Source organism: Fundulus heteroclitus, chromosome 4, assembly GCF_011125445.2.
Source record: "Fundulus heteroclitus isolate FHET01 chromosome 4, MU-UCD_Fhet_4.1, whole genome shotgun sequence".
Taxonomy (NCBI): domain Eukaryota; kingdom Metazoa; phylum Chordata; class Actinopteri; order Cyprinodontiformes; family Fundulidae; genus Fundulus; species Fundulus heteroclitus.
The window spans coordinates 40,179,420-40,199,296 of NC_046364.1; the positions used below are offsets into that span (position 1 = coordinate 40,179,420).

A 19,877-nucleotide genomic window follows, 5' to 3' on the forward strand; every position below is an offset into this window, starting at 1 on the left:
ATTGGTGTTGTACGAAGGGCTACCAGTACTGACCTTTGAACTACAAGAGTCAGAGTTCACCTTAACTTTGGATTTTGGACTACTGGGCAACGGTCTCATCTGTTTTGCCCTTCCCTGGGCGAAGATGCTTCTGACACCTCTGGTTCAGGGGTGGGTTAAGCCAGTTAAGTTGTCAGTTTAAGCCCCTTTCCTGGATACATCTGTGTGTGGTGACCCTTCATCCAATACAACCAGGCATTGATTAGGGTGGTGTTTCTGGCACGATCAGTTAAGTGGGGCACAAAAACTGAACACCTAACTGCAGTAACACATTTTTTTTGTGTTGCATACAACCTGACTTTGATCAATTTTAATTAATTAAACAGATAAATTAGCATTAACCAACACACTAGAAATTCCAAATGTAATTTCATTTTTATACTTAAAATTACAAATAAAGGCTCACTAATGGTAATTTATTGAACAGAAAATATATATATATATATATATATATATATATATATATATATATATATATATATATATATATATATATATATATATATATATATATATATATATATATATATATATATATATATATATATATATATATATATATATACATACATATACACATACTTATATATACATATACACATACTTATATATACATATATATATTTAATATGAATAACATGTAAAATATTTCAGCACCTAATTTCCTAGTAGTTGATAGTGTTAGTACATCCTCTGACTGTAGAATTACCTGTGAAACGTTTTCACACAGCCAGAAAACTGCTTGTTGTTGCAACCAAATCCTATGGGATTCTGTGAGAGTAGGGAGTAGCAAGATGGCGGCCAGTGACTTCAGTTTTTCGGCAAAATCAGCACTCCAGTGCTATAGCTATAGCTCAGTGTGGCCAAGCCACTGAGCTATACTATACATATAGCTCAGTGGTCCAAGCCCCATCTTCAACTAGCCTCAACTGCTGAGTGGCGTCACCTGGTGGCCGTTTTAAGGTATTACACGAAAATAAAATTGTTCCGACTTCGTCACAGGAAGCTTTTATTTTGAAATAGCACGCACGGGAAATCGGAAGGGAAAATCAGCTGGAATCCACGGAAATCCTCGACAGGGCTACATTTCTTTGCGTAGCTAGCGATTTATCTGTCAGCCCGTGTTTTTTTCCGCTGCCATCGGGTTTGCTGATAAGACGCCACCCTGGCGATGTCGGAGTCGTACGGTAAGGAGGCTGCGCTGCTGCGGACGCGCCGCCGTTAGCATGTTCCCTTAGCTGCGGGGAGGAGAAGGAGGCAGGTGTGTCGACAGGGCTTTTTTCTCATCGAAAGCAGATAGCTGCCAGGCTATCCGAACCCTGTCAGTCCACAGGGGTCATACAGTCGAGTTTACTGTTGCAGCTGATATGGATTAAACCGACTTTAGGGTTTTTACATGCGTAGAAGAAGAACAGAAAACAAGACGATCCATGCTTGGACAGATAATGGCACACAGAGGAGGCAGACATCTGTGACTCTTCCCTTTAAAAAGGCCTTATTGCCCTGTTTGGCGTTAATTTGACTCTGAATTGCATCCACATAAACCAGTATAAGCCATTTATTTGTTGGTAAAGTCGTACCTGCACTCTAAGGGATCTGATGTGCATACCTAGAACCAGAACCAAACATGGAGAAGCAGCATTCAGTTCCTATGCTCCAATTATCTGGAACAAACTTCCAGAAAACTGTAAAAGTGCTGAAAGCCTGAGTTCCTTTAAATCGAGATTAAAAACACATTTGTTTAGAATTGCCTTTGAATGTTCAAGTTAAAATGTTTTACTGTTTTCAAATGTTCTTTTTTGTTTATACACTATCCCTACTTGCTTTTATTCTGTTTTATTTTCCTATATTTTAATCATGTAAAGCACTTTGCATTGTCTCTGTACTGAGTTGTGCTATATAAATAAATTTGCCTTGCCTTGCCTTGCCTAACTTCTTGTTAAATATTTACAGATCTGTGTAGAGGTTGTTGTTGTTTTTTTTGGCAGGAGTGGGGGAAAAGGCTGTAAAGCAAGGATTCTTTCAAAGGTGGAAGTGTTAGTAGCTTATTTTCTTCAACTAACAAACTGCGGGGAATCGAAATCCAACTTAAACGGATTTAGTTAGTGTAGGGACATCCTGAATTTAGCGATTGATGCACCCTGTCTGTAGATTCTTGGAGAAGATCGGAGAGATTCCTCAAGTCCAACTAGCTCTTCCTGCAATCCCGGACAGATTAATTAAGTTAAGATCAAACATTTCCAGAGAGATTCTGCAGTTGGCCTGCTAGATGAGGAGAAATGAACCCCTGGTCTAGACAGGATGCAGCATCTTTCTCAAAGCATTGCTTTGGTCACTGGTAATGGTGTTGTTGTCCTGGCAGTCATGGTGGTGTCGTACCCCTCTGTTTATGCAAAATTACCTTCCGCTGCTCAGGTTAATCACCTTATTCCCCTTTAATCAAAATGACCCAGTACTAATCTTTGCACGGTTCAATGCTGAGTGTTTATTAAAATAATATACGTGCTTAAAAAACCTTTTCACGTGCAAAACAACTTTTTAGCAGACAGTGTTCAAGTTTTAAAAAGAGTTTGTTTTTGTTTGATGTGTTTTCTTGGCCTTCCACTGCATCTATAATCTTCAGCATCCCGAGTTTCTTTGTACTTCTTCAAAAAAAAGCTTGAAGGTCACACGGCCTTGTCTCCAGATAGTTTTTTAGCCTTTCCTGCATACAAAAATCAGTGTTTCCCGCAGGAATTTGATTAGGCGAGGCGTAAGTTTGGGGGGGGGGGGGGGGGGGGGGGGGGTGGTATTGGGGATTGGACGACAAGTTTTACGCGGACACGTTTTCTTTCCGCGGAGCGGGGGGTATCCAAGGGTTTTTTCCCTTGGATACGTCACACTTTTTTTTTTTTTTTTTTTTTTTTTTTTTTTTTTTTTTTTTTTTTTTTGGGAACGTTGGCGTGGCGGGGGCGTGAGTTTGGCGAGGCGGCCGCCACGCCAAGATAGCGCTGCGGGAAACCCTGAAAATGCTGGTAATTGGCTCCTGTTGGGTAGATTTGGTTGATCAAACGCTTTCAATCGTACAAAATCTCTGACTTTATGTAAGATGACACATAAGAACGGGATCACAGCATATATTTATTTGATTTTGGATATATTAAAGTATTATTAAAGCCAACAGTTATTAAAATTTTTGAAAACATTCTTGTTTTACAGCATTTTTTTTTTCACACCAGCTTAAAACGTTTGGACCTGTCTCAGTCACGACATTATAAAAGTGCCTCTGTCTTTAAAAGTCAGCCTGTTAAGAGTTGCGCTTGTCTCTTGCCACTTTATGACAATATGACGGTCAATAAATGTGTAAATCAGACTATATGACGATTTGCCCAGGGTTTTATTTTTTTATGCTCCCTATCTGCAGATTTCCTCTTTAAATTCCTGGTGATTGGGAATGCTGGGACGGGCAAATCCTGCCTGCTGCACCAGTTCATAGAGAAGAGATGTAAGTCAGAAAGATGAGGTAGCAAACGAATACTTCCACGGTTTCCTCTGTTTTCAGCACATTGTCACATTGTTTCATTCACTATCTCAGGTTGATTAAATTAGATAATTCTAACCAGTTTGACATACTCTTTTGGCAACAAGGCACAAATGTAAATTTTGCTTTGTTTGTTGTTGTCTTTTTTTTTTTTTTTTTACAGTTAAGGATGAATCTAACCACACAATCGGTGTGGAGTTTGGCTCAAAGATCATCAGTGTGGTCAACAAGACGGTCAAACTGCAAATCTGGGACACAGCAGGACAAGAACGCTTCAGGTAGGACCGGATCCCATCATTAATATGGAGCTTTAGGCAACAGCCTTTTAATCGATAAGCCTAACCAGTAAAATTATGCTGTGGGCATTATGCACATTATTATGTTATGTTATTACAACACCTCTGGAAAATCAAGCTTTGAGGAGCAGATTGTAAGTTAGAAACTGTTTGGTCACTCTGGCCTGTCATTGGTCACTCCAAAATGACAAATGATGCTGGAATCTTGCACAGCCTTACACAAAACTTAACGTCGCACAATGCAAACAAAAGCATCGATTGCCACCGAGTCAGACGATCAGTCCTGGATCTGACCCGGTTGGGTGAGAAAGGCGCACCAGAAATGAGATCTTCCAGAGAAGGAGTCGTCATGAGGTGATGATCAACCAATCAGAAGCAGCGATGGGATAACACAAGAGATCTGTGATGTTAGACAGCAAATAATACAAATGGAAAGTTTTTTTTTAACTCTATACTTTAGGCTCTGGGAGACCATAAATATGAATCTATTACTATAGGCACAATAACTGTCTTTTGTTAAAGGGTGTTGTCACGTTGAAGGTTTCAAACATGTAGTCCTGTGAAATAAAAGGACAAACTCACATTGGAGATATTAACACGATCAATATTAAAAGTTAGAACAAATTATTGATCATTATAAAACATTCTCAACCTTCATATTGGCTACATATGATGATTAATATGTGTCTGTGTCCTCCAGGTCTGTGACCAGAAGTTATTACAGAGGCGCAGCAGGCGCTCTACTCGTCTACGATATCACCAGGTATCAGAGCGAATCAAACCCGATCGCACATTCATTCCTGCGGTCTCTCCTTCTTCCTAATCCCTCTGTTTGTGTCCTCCCCTACAGCCGAGAGACGTACAACGCTTTGACCACTTGGCTGAGTGACGCCAGGATGCTGGCCAGCCAGAACATCGTCATCATCCTCTGCGGGAACAAGAAGGACTTGGACGCCGACAGAGAAGTCACGTTCCTGGAGGCGTCGCGGTTCGCTCAGGAAAACGGTATCCCCCCCCCCCCCCCCCCCCCCACCCATCCTGCTGCTGTCTGCAGAGCACTGAGCTATATAATACACCGGAGTGCTGATTTTGCCGAAAAACTGAAGTCACTGGCCGCCATCTTGCTACTCCCTACTCTCACAGAATCCCATAGGATTTGGTTGCAACAACAAGCAGTTTTCTGGCTGTGTGAAACGTTTCACAGGTAATTATACAGTCAGTGGATGTACTAACACTATCAACTACTAGGAAATGATGTGCTGAAATATTTTACATGTTATTCATATTAAATTTATATATGTATATAAGTATGTTAATATGTATATCAGGGTTCCTGCGGATCCTTAAAAAGTCTTAAAAGGTATTGAATTCTGTAATATAAAACTAAGGCCTAAATTAGCATTAAAATGTCTTAAATCAGTCTTTCTTAGGTCTTAAAATTGTTGCCAGGTCATAAATAGGATTTTATTTTTGTAATCCTTACCAAACAGTAAAATAATTGACACAATTATATATTTTTTAAATTTACTGAATGGCTCAATGTAACCATTGTTGGTTCCGTCCCGATAGCGGAACCAATAAAAACTTTTGCGGCCGGACCATAGCTGCGAAAAAGAGTTGGCACTGGTTATGTTGTGGTTTTTTAAAACTGATTTATAGTTTATTTTAGTAGAGAACAAAACAAAGTTTGTGAATTCAGTTCAGTAGTTGTTAAAAATATATCTGTAATTTGTGTGTTTTTAGCTTTCTTCCTATATGTAATGTTTTTCAAAATTTTAAACATGTCTACTGGGCCAGAAAATAATGGTTTATGTTAAAATAAACATTTGGGTGAAGTTGTCGCAACCAGGTTTATCTTGTTTATCGTGAAGTTGGTCTTAACTTTTTATTTCAAGTGACATTAAAAAGTCTTAAAAAGTCTTGAATTTAACTTGCCTTATGCTGTAGGAACCCTGGTATATATGTATACATATATGTAAATATATGTTTTTGTATATTGTTATTTATATATTTATAAATGTTATATATATATATATATATATATATATTTAAATAAATAAAATGCAAAATATTTCAGCACTCAGATAGTTTTAGTACATAACATAAAAGTATATGGCATTTGACATTTTAAAAGTCTTAAGCCCCCCCTGGACATGAGAAAATCCTCGTTATTCGATGCTGTAGCGCAAATATTCCCTAGTTACTGGAGGTAAATAGGGAGTACCAATATGGCGGCTGGTGGCTTCAAAGCGACTCGTTCTAACAGACGGCGATTAGCACTCCAGTGTATAATATAGCTCAGTGCTGCAGAGCTCCAAAGGTACGTAAGCCGTGCGTAGCGGCTGCTCTAATCGGTGAATATTTGTGTCTAGAGCTGATGTTCCTGGAGACCAGCGCTCTAACCGGGGAGAACGTTGAGGAGGCGTTCGTACAGTGTGCTCGGAAAATCCTGAACAAGATCGAGTCGGGTAGGAGCCCTTTTTGTCCCCCCTCTGACAACACGAATCCTGTTTTTTTTTTTTTTCCTGCTAGGATCAATGCATGGACCTAGAAGTAGTCAGCAGGAAACCGCCAAAGGTCATCGCCGAGATAGAACCGCTGTTTGTGCAGCAACAGAGCTAATTCTCCCCGCTGCTGTTTAACAGTCAATAGACCTCGGGTTCACTTCTTTCCTGTTTGTTTTGCTGACATAAAGATGAACTTATGTAGGTTCTCCGTAGTTTGGGTTGAACGCTGACCTCTGGTTGCTTGTCTTGCCTTAGGGGAGTTGGATCCAGAGAGGATGGGGTCAGGCATCCAGTACGGCGACGCCGCCCTGCGACAGCTCCGTTCTCCTCGCCGCGCTCAGCCGCAGGGCGCTCAGGAGTGCGGCTGCTAGTGGACTGTGTGCATCATACCAAATCAAGGTGAAAAGAACGGTTCAGAGGACAGTATGAAATAATTGAATGAAAACTCATACAGTTAATTATTCCCTGAACTAAATAAGAGTTAGATTTTAATGACTTTTCACGTGTATTTATTGAATTCTTGACACATTTTGAACTTCGGTTCATACCTTTTGCCTTTTTTGTTGCTTTAATACGGGAAACTGGTTACTTACACACCCATTGTGTTCTGTTTGATGCAGGGTTATGAAGACCAGAAGAAGAACAGCCATGGAGGACCTAACGGTGTTGGGTTTCGGTTGCACGGACCCTTCCAGAGTCTTTATTTTCATTTCTGCATGTGCAGAGAGCTGAGAAGTCCTTCCGGCCCCCCTTCCTCTCCCCCCAACTGAGAAGGCAACCACAGATCGGCCACCCCTCCCAGCAGTCGGCTGCCTCACCGGACCAAACCCCCCCCCCCCAGCCAAGTCAAACACTTGCATGTGTCTCCCGTCTCTCTCCTCACAATCGCGCTGTGTTCCCCTGGGATCCAGCCTGGCCTCCTCCGCCTTCTTATTCTGAACAGTCAGCTTTAAATGAACAAGATTTGAATGGATAGTTTGCTAGTAAAATAAGGATGGCTTTTTTTTTGAATGCCTGAAGGCAAACAAGGTGAATTTTGTCATTCGATCGTTGGCATGGTAAGAAAATAACTCTAAAGCTCCTGAGCTACTATACTCGCCCTCGCTTTCAGGCACTCTTTTTTTTAATTTTTTCCCCTCCCTGGTTTTAAACACTCCACTACAAGTGGCCCTCATTAACACCTCCACAGCTAACCCCCACCTCCTTCATTTCTCATATTAAATCCTCCTCTGTTTTCCCTCTTTCGCTGTACAGAGTTTCTGTATATAGAGATTGACGCATGCTTCCCCCAGACGGAGTGTTTTTATTATCGGAGGTCCTCCATCTGTATTAAAGTAGATATCATATTCATGGTTTTTACGCTCCACTGTATATTTAAGCTGCATCACACTGGCTCCCTTGTGCTCCGTGTTTGGCGGACGGGTCACCATTCTAACCAGTTTACCGGTTGTGTAACACACGTTTGTCCAGCAGCTTATGACGACTGACAGATCTCTCACTAATAATTGTTGCCTGTTTACATGAATACCTGACTGACTGTTGCCAGCTCCTGGCGGATACTAACCGATCACGTCTGCAGTTTTGAATCTTATCTGAGGTGCGCTATTATTTATTTTCATCTTTTAAGACCTTTTTTTTAGTCTAACGTGTGTCACTTTGCTTTAAATATCATCGTCTTATATCGCTTTATTAAAGCCATAATAAGCACTAAACGTTTTACATCGTGCACACTTCACACTAAAGCAACTTTTTCATATTTAGTCTGTGATATCCGGTGGTGGCTTTTACTGTTTCACATCTGCTTGTTTTTGTTGTTGTTTTGTTTTGTGTTTGTTTTTCTGTCATCAGGTCCTTTTTTAAATGTACATGTATATCTGTTTTGCTATCATAATTATCATAGATTTGAAATTTATTATTTATGATAAATGGCATATGTTTTTGAAATAAAACCAACAACAAATACAATTAGGGGGGGTATGGTTGTTTTTTGTTTGGTCTCTTCTCCAGTTCTACAGTTTGCATCAGCTCTTTAAGCTCATGTGAAAGGATTTAATAGACAAAAACCTGGCTTTCATATTTTAGATTAAAAAAAAAAATCATGACTAAAAACCTCCCACTGGATCTCAAACAGCTTCTTCACTCTTTTTCCAGAGCCAGAGACTTTGCTTTCTGGGTTTACCTGTACTTTATTTTTAAGTTTTTAACAAAGAACACTGGCAATAGAACACAAAGACTGAGGACGAAAAATGAGCAAACCCACGTTTTGATGGCAAGTTTTCACGTTGTTCCTCAGCACATGCTTTAACAATCTATAAACTGGCAAAGCAATCAAAAATAAACCCCAGATAAGCCGGTGACTTTGAAGTTCTCAGACAACCTTAACAGTCCTTTATTCTCAAGACTCATAAAACTAATCCATTTCCTACACTTTGTATGGCATTCAGGTTCTTTCAACCTTAAAATGAAGGTCAGTTTTTCCTTTTGGGAAATGTCCTCTGATGTTATTCTACTGATGTTGATTCAGAATATCCACTTTTAGCCAGTCTTGTTACGGCCTTCTGGGCTGCCGTTAAGAGGATCTTAGTAAGGTATTGGTCTTCCCTCTGCACCACGTTGACAATGTTTCCAAAGTACATCACATTACATTCCTTTGGAACGCAATTTCCAAGGACTTTTTTTAATGTTACATTTATATATGTCCAATATGGTTGTATGTTGGGGCAAGTCCAGAAAATATGAGAATGATGAGCCTCAATGCCATCACATTTTCTCCAGCAGGTCAGCTGTATTTGAAGTTGTTTACTCTTCACATATGGAGTAAAAAAATTAAAAAACTTGATACATTTCTAGCTAAATTCAGTGAAAGCACTGAATTTGTTGAAGCCTGTACTGAAGTCTAAATTTGATCCCATTCTTCTTCTGTTATCGTGACCTGTAATACTCGTTCTCATTTCCCTTTAATATATAATGAAATAGACTTCAGATTATACATTACTGTGATAAAGTTTAGAGACAAGGTTTGTATTTTTTTGGAAGAATGCTCCATATATTGTTTCAATCACAGGATAAATTTCTCCAGAGGCAGCCCCTTTACTTTCTTTATTGTAACAATATCTTGAACAATATATTGAAGGTATCTAAACAAGTTTTGATTTTTAAGATCATGATTATCTTTTAAATCTGGAAAGTTCCTCATCTTATTATTTTTAATTACTAGACAATAGGCTGTCTGTCCTTTTCTCATCTATTCTTTAAATACACAGTCAATTGCACCTGGCCTGAGTCCCTCATCGAGAGCAATCCACCTAAATAATTTCTGCCAATTTCCAAGTTTTAATTGCTTAACTAGGGGAAAAAACAGTGGCTTACATGATTACAGTAACCGGATCTAGTTAATTTTGCAAGACATTACATCAGTTTTTTTTTTTTTTTTTATTTCCACAGTCCATTCCCGGTGCTTGGCAACCCAAAAACTGAAAGTCTAAAATCGCCCATGGGTCACATTTCAGTAATATTTTTTGAATTGGTCTTACATAATATTCTGATTTGCTGATCATTAAATTTTTGGATGTTCACTACTTTTAAGCCATACTTATCCAATCAATTCAAGCTCAAACTGAATCTGAATCTCACCTGACTTGAATCAGTGAAATACCAATGCTCATCATTTTCTGTTCCATGTTATTGATATGCATCTTTAGAGAATAAACACTCACTTTAGCACAAGTTTTGAAAATGCTTGTTTTCCCATTCTACTCGTTACAGACGGAGAAAGCAAAAACAAGATGTGTGTTAGTTGGGCTATTTGCTCAGGTAGAGTCTGGAGTTAGCTGATCGATAGATAAGCTGCTTTTATCATACCAACAGTGTGTTTAAAACAGGATTAATAAAAGTGATGGATGGCAACTGTCAAATACTTTAAAACAAGGAAGAAAAAAAACAACTAATGCTGTTCTTTCAGCCATCGGACCATCCACACACATCAACCTGTGAGGGAAGGACAATGCTGCTTCAGGCCTACTCTATGCTCTGACTGGCATTTCTGTTTCTTGTGAGTGTGGGAAACGTCTGACAGGAAGTGGGCAAAAGGAGAAGGGGAACGAGAAGCACTGTGTTACATTATTGGTCATCTTCAGTCTTCAAAAGCCAGGTTTGGCCATATTTTAGATGTGTTCCTGCTCCAACACAACTGAATGAATGGCTTAATTACCCTCCTAGTATGTCCTGAAGTTCGCCACAGGCTTAGTAACAGACCATTCATTTGAGTCAGGTGCGTTGAACCAGGGGATCATCAAAAACATAAACTTTTACCGAAAAAAAAAGAGAACTGTGGACAAGAATAACATAGCTGTAACTCGTGCACCTTGTCCTGCCATACTTTTTCCTTCCACTAAACCTTCTATTAATATGCTTAGATCCAGAGCTCTCCACAAATAGCTTCTTTACCAATAGTGTCCGTGTTGTTGGCTCCTGAGGACTGGAATTGGCCAACCCTGCTACAGGCTCCATACAGCCGGAGAAAACTCGAGTCACTCTGGAGTTTTCACTGGCATCTCATTGGAGAAGAGTTAGTGCCGCTAACTGGTCTGAACTGATAAAAACAGCATATTTACAGTCACAAACTCAACACGACACAGTTGTACAGATAGAAAAACTTATTTACTAAAAGCTTCACGGCACAAAACCCAACTTTCGTCTTCTACGTGATTTAAATATGTATACAGCATGTGTTGAAAGCCTATGTCTAACAGAACAAATTGCACAAGTTTGACAGTATTCTAGTTATATTAGTGGAACATTTTGAAATGAGATCCCAAAAAAGTAAACCATTAAAAACATGAGTGAAAAAAAAAATCAGACCTTGATCAATTTTGGTCCATTATTCAATAACTTCCTGTTTCAACCCATTCATCCTAGATTGTCGAAATTCAAAGACGTGTTTAAATCACACTGGCTCAAATGCAGTTTTAAAAGTGAAACGTTACACAAAGCTGTTACAATATAATTACAGACTAATATGTAACATAATGGTTACAACAATTAAAAAAAGAAGAGAATTCAACACAGTCTTCCAACCATTTCTGATGTTTGTCTTTTGTCAAATATTAACAGTCAAATACAAAATATACCTGCTGTAAAGGTAAGAAATAACATTTTTTTTTAGAAGTGTTCATGGCACATTTCAAATGTAATCATTTTACACATACTTAATATGACAATGTAAACTGGTTTCTTAAGTTAACTGCCCTCACATGGACGCAAAATATTAATAGAAAAAAAAAAGTAAAACAAATTGTCACATTTTATACAAACTGAGAAGTAATTTCTCAGTATCTTTTCTTTTTGGCATCAAAACATTCAGTTACAAGAACACCAAAGTTGGATCTGAACTAACCATACCTGACGTACAATATTCTGCAACCTCCACATCCGTTTTGAGTCTCCGCTCCCTCATTGTCTCCACCTGGTAAAAATAGCTACGCCGACATAGACTCTCGTTTTCTCACGGTTATTACTTCTTTTTCTTTTCTCGGTTACTTTCTCTTCCCTCTCACTGGGCATAGAGTATGAATGATCCTCCATTTCAACAGAAAACGGCAAATAGAATGATCTACAGTCGTCTTTGCTTGTTTTCTACTCCTCCTACACCGGCAGCACGTCGCGGAAATCGCGTATGGCCGACAATTTTGTTCCTTTTCGGCTACTGTAAACAAAAATTGCAACGCAACATAGCATCTTCCAGTGGGTGCCCTATTTTTAAACAACTAATTCTAAGCCATGAGAATGCTTTAATTTTTGATGTGATGTTATTAGACTTTTCCAGAATGTGTAGTTATAAAACCAAGACTAGATTTTTGCTGAGTAAAAGCCAAATTAGTTACACACTTTCTTTCTACATTGTCCAGGCTGAAGATGATTTAGGTTGAATACATATGATTTTTGGCCGACAGCTCAACATAACACGATATTTTTGATTTAAAGAATATTTGATTAAAAAGCTGGTGTTTTCGTTGTCGCTCTGTTAGTACGTCATATGCTTCGTTGATCTGATTGGTTTATTTGGCCCGTCTATCGCCAACATAGGCCAATCAGCTAACCAGTATTTTCGCCCCTTCCCAAAATTACTTCAACGGAAGGTTTCCAGATGGATATGCGGAGCAAATCCATCTGGCGGAGTCAGGTTAAAAGGATGCCATCCAGGGGGCATCCTGATCAGATGTCAAAACCACCTCAACTGGCTCCTTTTGATGCCAAGAAGCAGCAGCTTTACTTTGATCACTTTAAACTTCTATTTTAATTTGGACCATAGTTATTAATTCTAACAGTTCTTATGTTAGGGTGGCCTGATAATACAACTGTGGGTCTGTCCAGTCAGAGATACCACAGCAATGCAGCTCCAATTTATTAGGCTTCACTACAAATCATCAGCTGAATGTTTGAAACATGGATAAAGTTTGGTTTCCTGACAGGACCGCCATCCTATTAGGAACATGTGCCACACCCTTTACAAAGAATTGAAAGAGCCCTTCCAAATCTGCCAAGAAGAGTGTTTTTAATAGATGGTGAGTTATTTAAAATAAATTGCCTAAATAATATATTTTTGTAGACTATTTAAAGTAAATTATTCAAAGTGAATTTTATAAATTAAGGAGGTCGCAGATTGTTTATGGATGTTTGTTTTGATTAGCATTGTTGGTGGTTTATATTCTGTTCTGTTTAATGGTATTTGCACTTTGTAATGTTTTGAGTTTTCTTTTTATGTCCCTCATGGGCTGCTGTAGCTAATGAGGGCAGACCCTATAAAAGCTGGTAGAATCATTGTGCCAATGAATGACTTGAACTGTCAAAATGTCACCAAGAAATCAACACTTAGTGTTCCCCCGTGAAAGCAGTGAGGTACGTTTTGTTTTGTTGTTTGTATTGTAAGTTTATGTTTTGTATTCTAATATTTGTATATGTTTTAGTTTTCACGGTCACTGAGGTAACTGTGGTGACTGTGATGATCGCGGAGGATCTTCATCAAAGAAAATAAAATGCTAAAATCACCCCGTTGAGACTGGCTGAGTAATTCAAGTGCTGGGGAGCTGCTACAGTGTTCAAACACGCAACCTCAATTATGCCCGGACCTTAATATTGGTAAGAGGAGCAAAGGAATTACTGTCCCCCACACACATTTAACCACCAATTAAATGTGATAGTGTCTGCAGTCAAATTCAATAAATTAGAATATGCATTTCTAAAGCTTGTTGTCAGATTAAAAGTACCTCGGAAAAAAAAAAAAAAATGTTAAGCCGGTATTAAACATACTTTTCATTAAGCCCCCATTTCTGCATTAAACTTTTTTTTCCTTTTTATAGGTCTGATGCATTGTTCTAATCTTAAATACTGTGATTTTATTAGCTGGAGTTGAGGTGGGGGGAAATCATAATCCACAGAAATAAAGGCTTTAAAACATCAGTCTGTGAATTGGGTTACTAAAATAAAAGAGCTTTCAAGTAATATTCTAATCTATTGAATATAATTGTATATTTGAGCCGGCAAATTGTTGTTACACATTTCATCATCCTTCCACCCTAACAAAATAACATTGCAGTTAAAGCTTTAGAAAAGCCACAGTCACATTTCAGCTCAAAAGTCAAGAACAAAGCTTCTCAGTCTGTCTCTTTCTCACGGCTGTCTCATTTCTTTGACCTCTGCGTCGCTCCACCACAGATTTGTATCTCTGTATAGTAAAGACGTGGAGTTTTCCCGGATGTTTTGAAGGGTCTGCATGAACGTATGGCTGTAAGAGTCAATGTAAACTGTTAACGCTCATATTACAAAACTTCGGTTCATCATAAAGTTACTAAATAGTTTATTTCATTAATCTCTTTTATTGTGTAAGAAATCTCTGAGTTTTGGTCTATAGATTGAAATGGTCCTTATAAAAACCTGACGTCACAGATCTGGCCTCATGGGCCACAAAGTGAAGTTCAGAGATGACTTTGCATCCTAAACATGAGACTGGCACCACTGAGGAGCCTCAGAGGTCAGTAATGGCTTTAGTCGGGCTGACGTACGGATGCTGTCCTATCGGGAGCGAACGGAGAAGCAGCGCATGTACTCTGTAAGCCAGGGGTTAAAGTCGGGCTGGGCCGCTCTCTCTGCCTTGTTTCGGGTCAGCTGACTTGGCTCGCCGCCGCTCAGTTCGCTGGGACTGGATCTGTCGCTCCACCTGCCGCCTGGTCTTGGCACGCAGAGCCGATTCATGAATCTATCCAGGAAACGAAAAAAAGGTCATGCTCGGGTCTTACTGAAGGCCGTTTGCAGAATAACGAGGAAAGCATGACAATACCTCAGCAGTGGAGGCTGCGGGACCAACGTTGTGAGTCTTCCTGCCTGCGATGTCTGCATCCTTTTCCCCTGAGCCGTACAGAGCAAACGGATGGCGGCTCTCCTTGGCGTCCTCTTTGAGGTGCCGCGACGGCGCAGGCCTCACGCGCTGGGATCGCCACGCTTGCCTGGTCGACTTGGAGGCTTTCCTTGGCTGAGGTTGGGGTTCTCTTGTCTCTTTCTCTAGAAAACCAAAATAAAAAATGTTAAATGTTTTACCTGGACTTTTAGTAATTAGGGTTATTTATTTCTTAAATGTAATCTTCTCTTAAATTAACTGTATATGGGTTTTTGTTAGATTAACATAGATGTAAAGTGAGTTAATCAAATATTCTGATTTATTTTATTTTATTGGTGTGTTTAATTTCCTTTTATCTGTCGGTTGAGTTACGTTTTGCTTTTAATCACTTTTATTATTTGTGATCATTTAATTTGAAAACTGTTACAAGGACTTTTTCCTTTCTTAGGCTCCCTACTCTCTCCTCCTCATCAACACCACTATTCCATCAGTCCATCAAACCAAATTCACCTCTGTGAACAAATTATTTCTAAACATTGACCTTCTTCTTGTTTTTTTTGTACAGCTTTTGTGTTGCTCATTAATAAAGCTTGCGTACGCCCATAAGGGGGCCTGAGACTTGAGTACGTCACTATCCACGCAAACGTTTGGATCTATTACAAAAATAACTCGACAGGAAAACGTGTGGTCCTCAGGGCAACTCTGATCCAGGCGTACGCGCATTCTGGAGGCAGCGCAAGTTGGCGGCACAGATTATAAAGCAGTGAATTGCGGCTAAACTGCATCATATCAATCTGAATTTGTTTCTGCCGTGCATACACTTTTAGTATGGATTTTCATAGGGATCTGTACTGTATGCAGTCTGGGCATACATTGCAAAATTTCAAATTACAAGTCATCAGACGTCCCGATTTACCTTAATCTATAAGAAAACACTGTTTTTTTTTCTAAAATGTTTAGGTTTTTTGTTTTTTTTCTAGTGTGGCCCGTCTAATGAATACCCATTTCCCATTTTAAAGCTTTGTTTTAGATTGGATTAGATTAGATTAGATTCAACTTTATTGTCATTACACAGGTACAGGTACAGGTACAAGGCAACGAAATGCAGTTTAGGTCTAACCAGAAGTGCAATATCAGCAAGTGCAGTATAAACAATGGTTCCATAAGTGCAGGACATGGATTATTACTGAATAATATAGAAATGGATACTATTATAAACAGAATTTTACTGATAGATTTGTCCTATTAATATAATATACATAGATAACTAGTATTGTTGCTTGAACAGGAGTCGTCTGTGAACCCAGTGGTGTATTTTATCTTATATTCCTGATTTTAAGAGTTTTCAGATTATATTTAATAAAAAATTACCCTGGTCTCTGAGAGGATCAGGTAACCGTTTACTGGCTCTGCTGCTGACTCTCTCCTCCTCCTCCTCCTCTCCCTGAAGCGCTTTTTTTGGCTCCCTGGTATCGTCACACGGCAGGCCTACAGAGTGGTGCACATCACACTGGGTAACATGCAAACGTAACTTAATGTACATTACTCTCTGCGCTGTTTAACGCTCACTGTGTGCTGAAGACTTTGGATCGGGCCTGATGCGCTCCTCGTTCTGGGTGGTGTGTCCAGGTCCAGCTCCTGCGGTTCTGATCTCCGGCTCCTGCTGCGTGTCCCCCTTGACCCCCTCAGCCGCCGCTGTTTCGGCTCCAGCTCTGCCTCCACTGGCTTCAACCTGGTTCTTATGGGGGTGAGGGGGGCTCCTGCACCCTGAGTCCGAATCACTGTCCGAGCCGCTCCAGAACCAGGGGTTGTGTGTGTGCTCCAGTAACCTCCGCGTCAGCCTGTAGGCCAGCATCTCCTCATAACATTTGGTGTACGTCTCCCATTTGGGGTCTTTGAACTTCTTCATGTACTCTGAGCGGATCCTTTTGGTCACCATCTTGTCCCTGTCGAAGCTGAAAACGAGCTAGAATGAACCACAGGTCTATTGATGTCAATAGCGCCGCTACAGCAGCGTCATAACAGCTGGAGATCCTTGATCGTCCCCGCCAGACATTTAAACCACAGTTCTGACCAATGGCAGCACAGGACGCGCTGTCCCAGGACACGCCCACTCGCTTCCCGGCCTTAAAGCTCGCTAATCGGCAACAAGAAGAAGACCAGAGTCCGGTTTGAAGGAAGTTACGGAGCAGGGCGCGTGTTTGGGTCAACCTTACCACTTTTATTTCCCCGAAAATCCCGAAAATCGGCCGAACACGCAGCGAAGAACGAGATCGAGCGTCACGACGTTGCCACCAGAGGACGTTTCCTGAACGTGACGACGTAACTCCAAGCTCGTCTTCTGATTGGCTGCCGAGATCACACGACGACAACAAACTAGCTTAATGGTTTTAAAACAACTCGTCCCAAGCCATTTTCATTTCGTACCTCTTGACAAACCGTTTCGTAAAATAAATAAATACACAAGATTGTGACTCAGTAGATAGTCCGTATTTTATTAACGAATCGTGAAGATATAGTCATAAATGTGTTAAATCCTTCGTTATTGCACAACAGTTTCTTACATTTACAATAACTGATTCTGGTGTTCTGATTTGCATGATGTAAGCTATGTGATATTATGACCACTGCTCAAACCAAAATAACTCAGAGATTTCCATGTGATGGATATTTATTGCAGTCAGTCACGTAATGCTTACAATAGAAACGAACAGATTATATAAATTCTATTTCAACCATTTGGTGTAAATAGGAAACTTCTCACAGGTAAAAAAGAGCTCAGTTTCGTACCCTGAAGAATTGTGCAAAACAAACAAACAAAAAACACCATAACCTTTTTTTTTTTTACTGATCATTTGTAGCTGCATTATAGCCCGATGACTTCAGATCTGGGGTCCTGATCTGTTTGATTAGCGAACAAGATGGACAGAAGCGTCATAATAAAACGCTTTCGTCAAATAATGCAAAATTAAATCATTATATCTGAGCATTTACGACTGTGATCACACATTTAACAGGATGTATGCGTCGATGGAATAATTCATGCATGAACTGACATTTTAGCAGGAATGGATGATGGGGACGAGATTGGTGACGATCGAAATTACCAGCGCCTGTTTTATACCCTGTTCTGGTACGAAACCACCACATAAATACGAAATGACGGAGAGCGAAGACACCAGCAGCCCCTTTGGACACATCCAATGCCCCCGTGGCTTGAATAATTCTATATAAAAAAACACTTTGGCTTTACAACGCGTGTTGTCCTTCTCAATGTGCACGGTTGTTAAAATAGCCTGCATGTTGCGCAGTGTATAACCCTGCTGTGACACATGTCGGTGTTATACAGTCCACACGTCAGATTAATCATGGCACCGTCGGAGCGCCGCTAATCGCCTGCCAGCTGCTCGGAGAGACAGCCTCCCAGACCAGTTCGGTGAATCCGTCAAACAATCCAGCAACAGTTGACCTGCTCGACGGGAACAAGTCTCGCCCGCACCGGTCTAATTTTGTGTTCGGTACGCATACTTACAGCGAGCTCGGGTTTCACGGAAGCGGCCCGGAGACAGATGGCGCTGCTCAAAACAACGCAGGCTGGGTCTGAGCGCAGCTCCGCCCACCTGCGAGGACGCTTTTAAAAAGCCAAACACACCCTGCAACAGGTGGCGCAGCCCGTCCACAAGTTTGTCTTTCAGATGATAAAATAATAACAATAATAACTACAATTTATTGATGTTTTATTTACATGTGGAGTCCCTGTTGTTTTAACTGTTGCTGGTGCTTTATTTGGCTCCGGTCATTCTAAGAAAATCGGTTCAAGGGCCGTTCTGTCACAAGCTCTTATTGGGGGTCACATATGACAAAAACACACGCCCCCTTGTCTTAGTTTGGACCCTAACCCCGCTCCCAGACAACCTGGTGCGCTTATGCATATAAGGCAGAGCTTGCGGAGAGGGTTCCTCTGAACACACAGTATGCCTTGGACTAAAAATGGTCCGGTGGCCAGGGAGGTGCATGTGGCAGCTCGACAGGATTCCTGAGGGGGTGTCCGGTGTCCCAGCGCTACTGATCCGGACAGTTATAACAGCAGAGCTGACCCTGTTGCCTGTGCGCATTCCTGCCGAGGGCTATTCTGAATGTGAGTGTTGAAGATGTTCCCACTTAGCCTATTTGAGCGAGCAGTCCCCCAATCACAACTGATGATGATGATGTAGCGCACCTTCATCCCACCTATCCATTCTTTCATCAGAGATGTGCCATCATCCACTTTTCGTTTATTATAACCTACTTTTCGTTATTATGCTTTACATTTTTTTGCGTAAATTGCAAACATTTAGTCAGATTGTGCATTTCTGGGTTACCTGATTAAATTCACACAAAACCTTCGAGGAACTGTTTTTTATATATATATATAACAAAGCAGCTACATTCATGTAACATTTAAGGTATTGAAGATAATTCTAAGATTTATAGGAATCAGGAGCATGATCCATCCCTTGCGCAACATGCGTATGTGCCAAATATTACGCATTTAGTATATGCTTTAATGTGAAAGTCACAGAAATTAAACCAGCTGCCAATTTCCTCGCCAAACTGTTGGAATTTGATCAGACTTCATGGACAAGCCCTGAATAGTAAAACCGAGCAGATTTTAGGCCCAGATAAAACACACGAAGTGTCAAAAAATCCAGTTTACAAATAGGTAGGAAAAAAGAATGAAAAATATCGTTGATTTAGTATTTAAGAGGTTAAGATTGAGAAGTCGGGGGAAAAAAAAAGAGAGCCCTAGAGAGACTAAAGTGTTGCAACTAAAGGGTGACAGTGTCAGAGTTATGATAATGTGTTATGTCCATCCATCGTCTATATCCAGCAGTCTCGGCGGTGTGAAACCTGGACAGTCCATCATGCGGCAACACCGACGCACACAGGATAAACAATCATGCACACATCCACTAGGGCAATTTAGAGAGACCAATTAATGCGTGCATAAAGGATTTGAACCCAGGACCTTTCTTGCTGCAATTCAGCTCTGCTACAAAGTGCACCTCTGTTGCAGCCCCACAAGTTAGATACTGTTTTGCATAACATGATAATGATGAGGACTGAAGCTAATGATAGGATTT

General features: G+C 40.2%; 2 protein-coding genes across 6 annotated transcripts; one reads left to right on the top strand and one right to left on the bottom strand.

Moving 5' to 3' along the window:
* Positions 1 to 1,049: 1,049 nt before the first annotated feature.
* rab4a (RAB4a, member RAS oncogene family) lies at positions 1,050 to 8,327 on the top strand. The gene is made up of 8 exons (XM_012881012.3): positions 1,050 to 1,226; positions 3,443 to 3,523; positions 3,723 to 3,837; positions 4,556 to 4,618; positions 4,706 to 4,860; positions 6,228 to 6,323; positions 6,618 to 6,761; positions 6,983 to 8,327. Exons 1-7 carry the CDS (start codon positions 1,211 to 1,213, stop codon positions 6,731 to 6,733), a joined length of 642 nt encoding a protein of 213 aa, XP_012736466.1. The 5' UTR covers positions 1,050 to 1,210; the 3' UTR covers positions 6,734 to 6,761; positions 6,983 to 8,327.
* A 5,873-nt stretch (positions 8,328 to 14,200) lies between these two features.
* On the bottom strand, positions 14,201 to 18,500 carry ccsapb (centriole, cilia and spindle-associated protein b). Of its 5 annotated transcripts, none has more exons than XM_036136558.1 (5): positions 18,287 to 18,496; positions 16,324 to 16,720; positions 16,126 to 16,242; positions 14,698 to 14,918; positions 14,201 to 14,616 (listed from the first exon to the last, which is right to left on the bottom strand). In XM_036136558.1, the coding sequence occupies exons 2-5, from the start codon at positions 16,691 to 16,693 to the stop codon at positions 14,482 to 14,484; spliced, it is 843 nt and encodes a 280-aa protein (XP_035992451.1). In that variant the 5' UTR covers positions 16,694 to 16,720; positions 18,287 to 18,496; the 3' UTR covers positions 14,201 to 14,481. The 5 variants fall into 5 exon arrangements, with proteins under 5 accessions (XP_035992451.1, XP_035992450.1, XP_035992452.1 ...); XM_036136557.1 differs by having other exon boundaries at positions 16,324 to 16,709; positions 18,287 to 18,494; XM_036136559.1 differs by lacking the exon at positions 18,287 to 18,496 and adding an exon at positions 16,971 to 17,359 and having other exon boundaries at positions 16,324 to 16,709.
* Positions 18,501 to 19,877: the final 1,377 nt, after the last annotated feature.

Coding starts and splice junctions, on each gene's coding strand:
- rab4a (XM_012881012.3), top strand. Junction 4,619..4,705: donor CTCGTCTACGATATCACCAG/GTATCAGAGCGA, acceptor CCTCCCCTACAG/CCGAGAGACGTACAACGCTT. Junction 6,324..6,617: donor CCTGAACAAGATCGAGTCGG/GTAGGAGCCCTT, acceptor GTCTTGCCTTAG/GGGAGTTGGATCCAGAGAGG.
- ccsapb (XM_036136558.1), bottom strand. CDS start 16,693: ATGGTGACCAAAAGGATCCGCTCAGAGTACATGAAGAAGTTCAAAGAC. Junction 14,919..16,125: donor TGATCCTCTCAGAGACCAGG/GTAATTTTTTAT, acceptor TTGGTTTTCTAG/AGAAAGAGACAAGAGAACCC. Junction 14,617..14,697: donor CCGCAGCCTCCACTGCTGAG/GTATTGTCATGC, acceptor TTTCCTGGATAG/ATTCATGAATCGGCTCTGCG.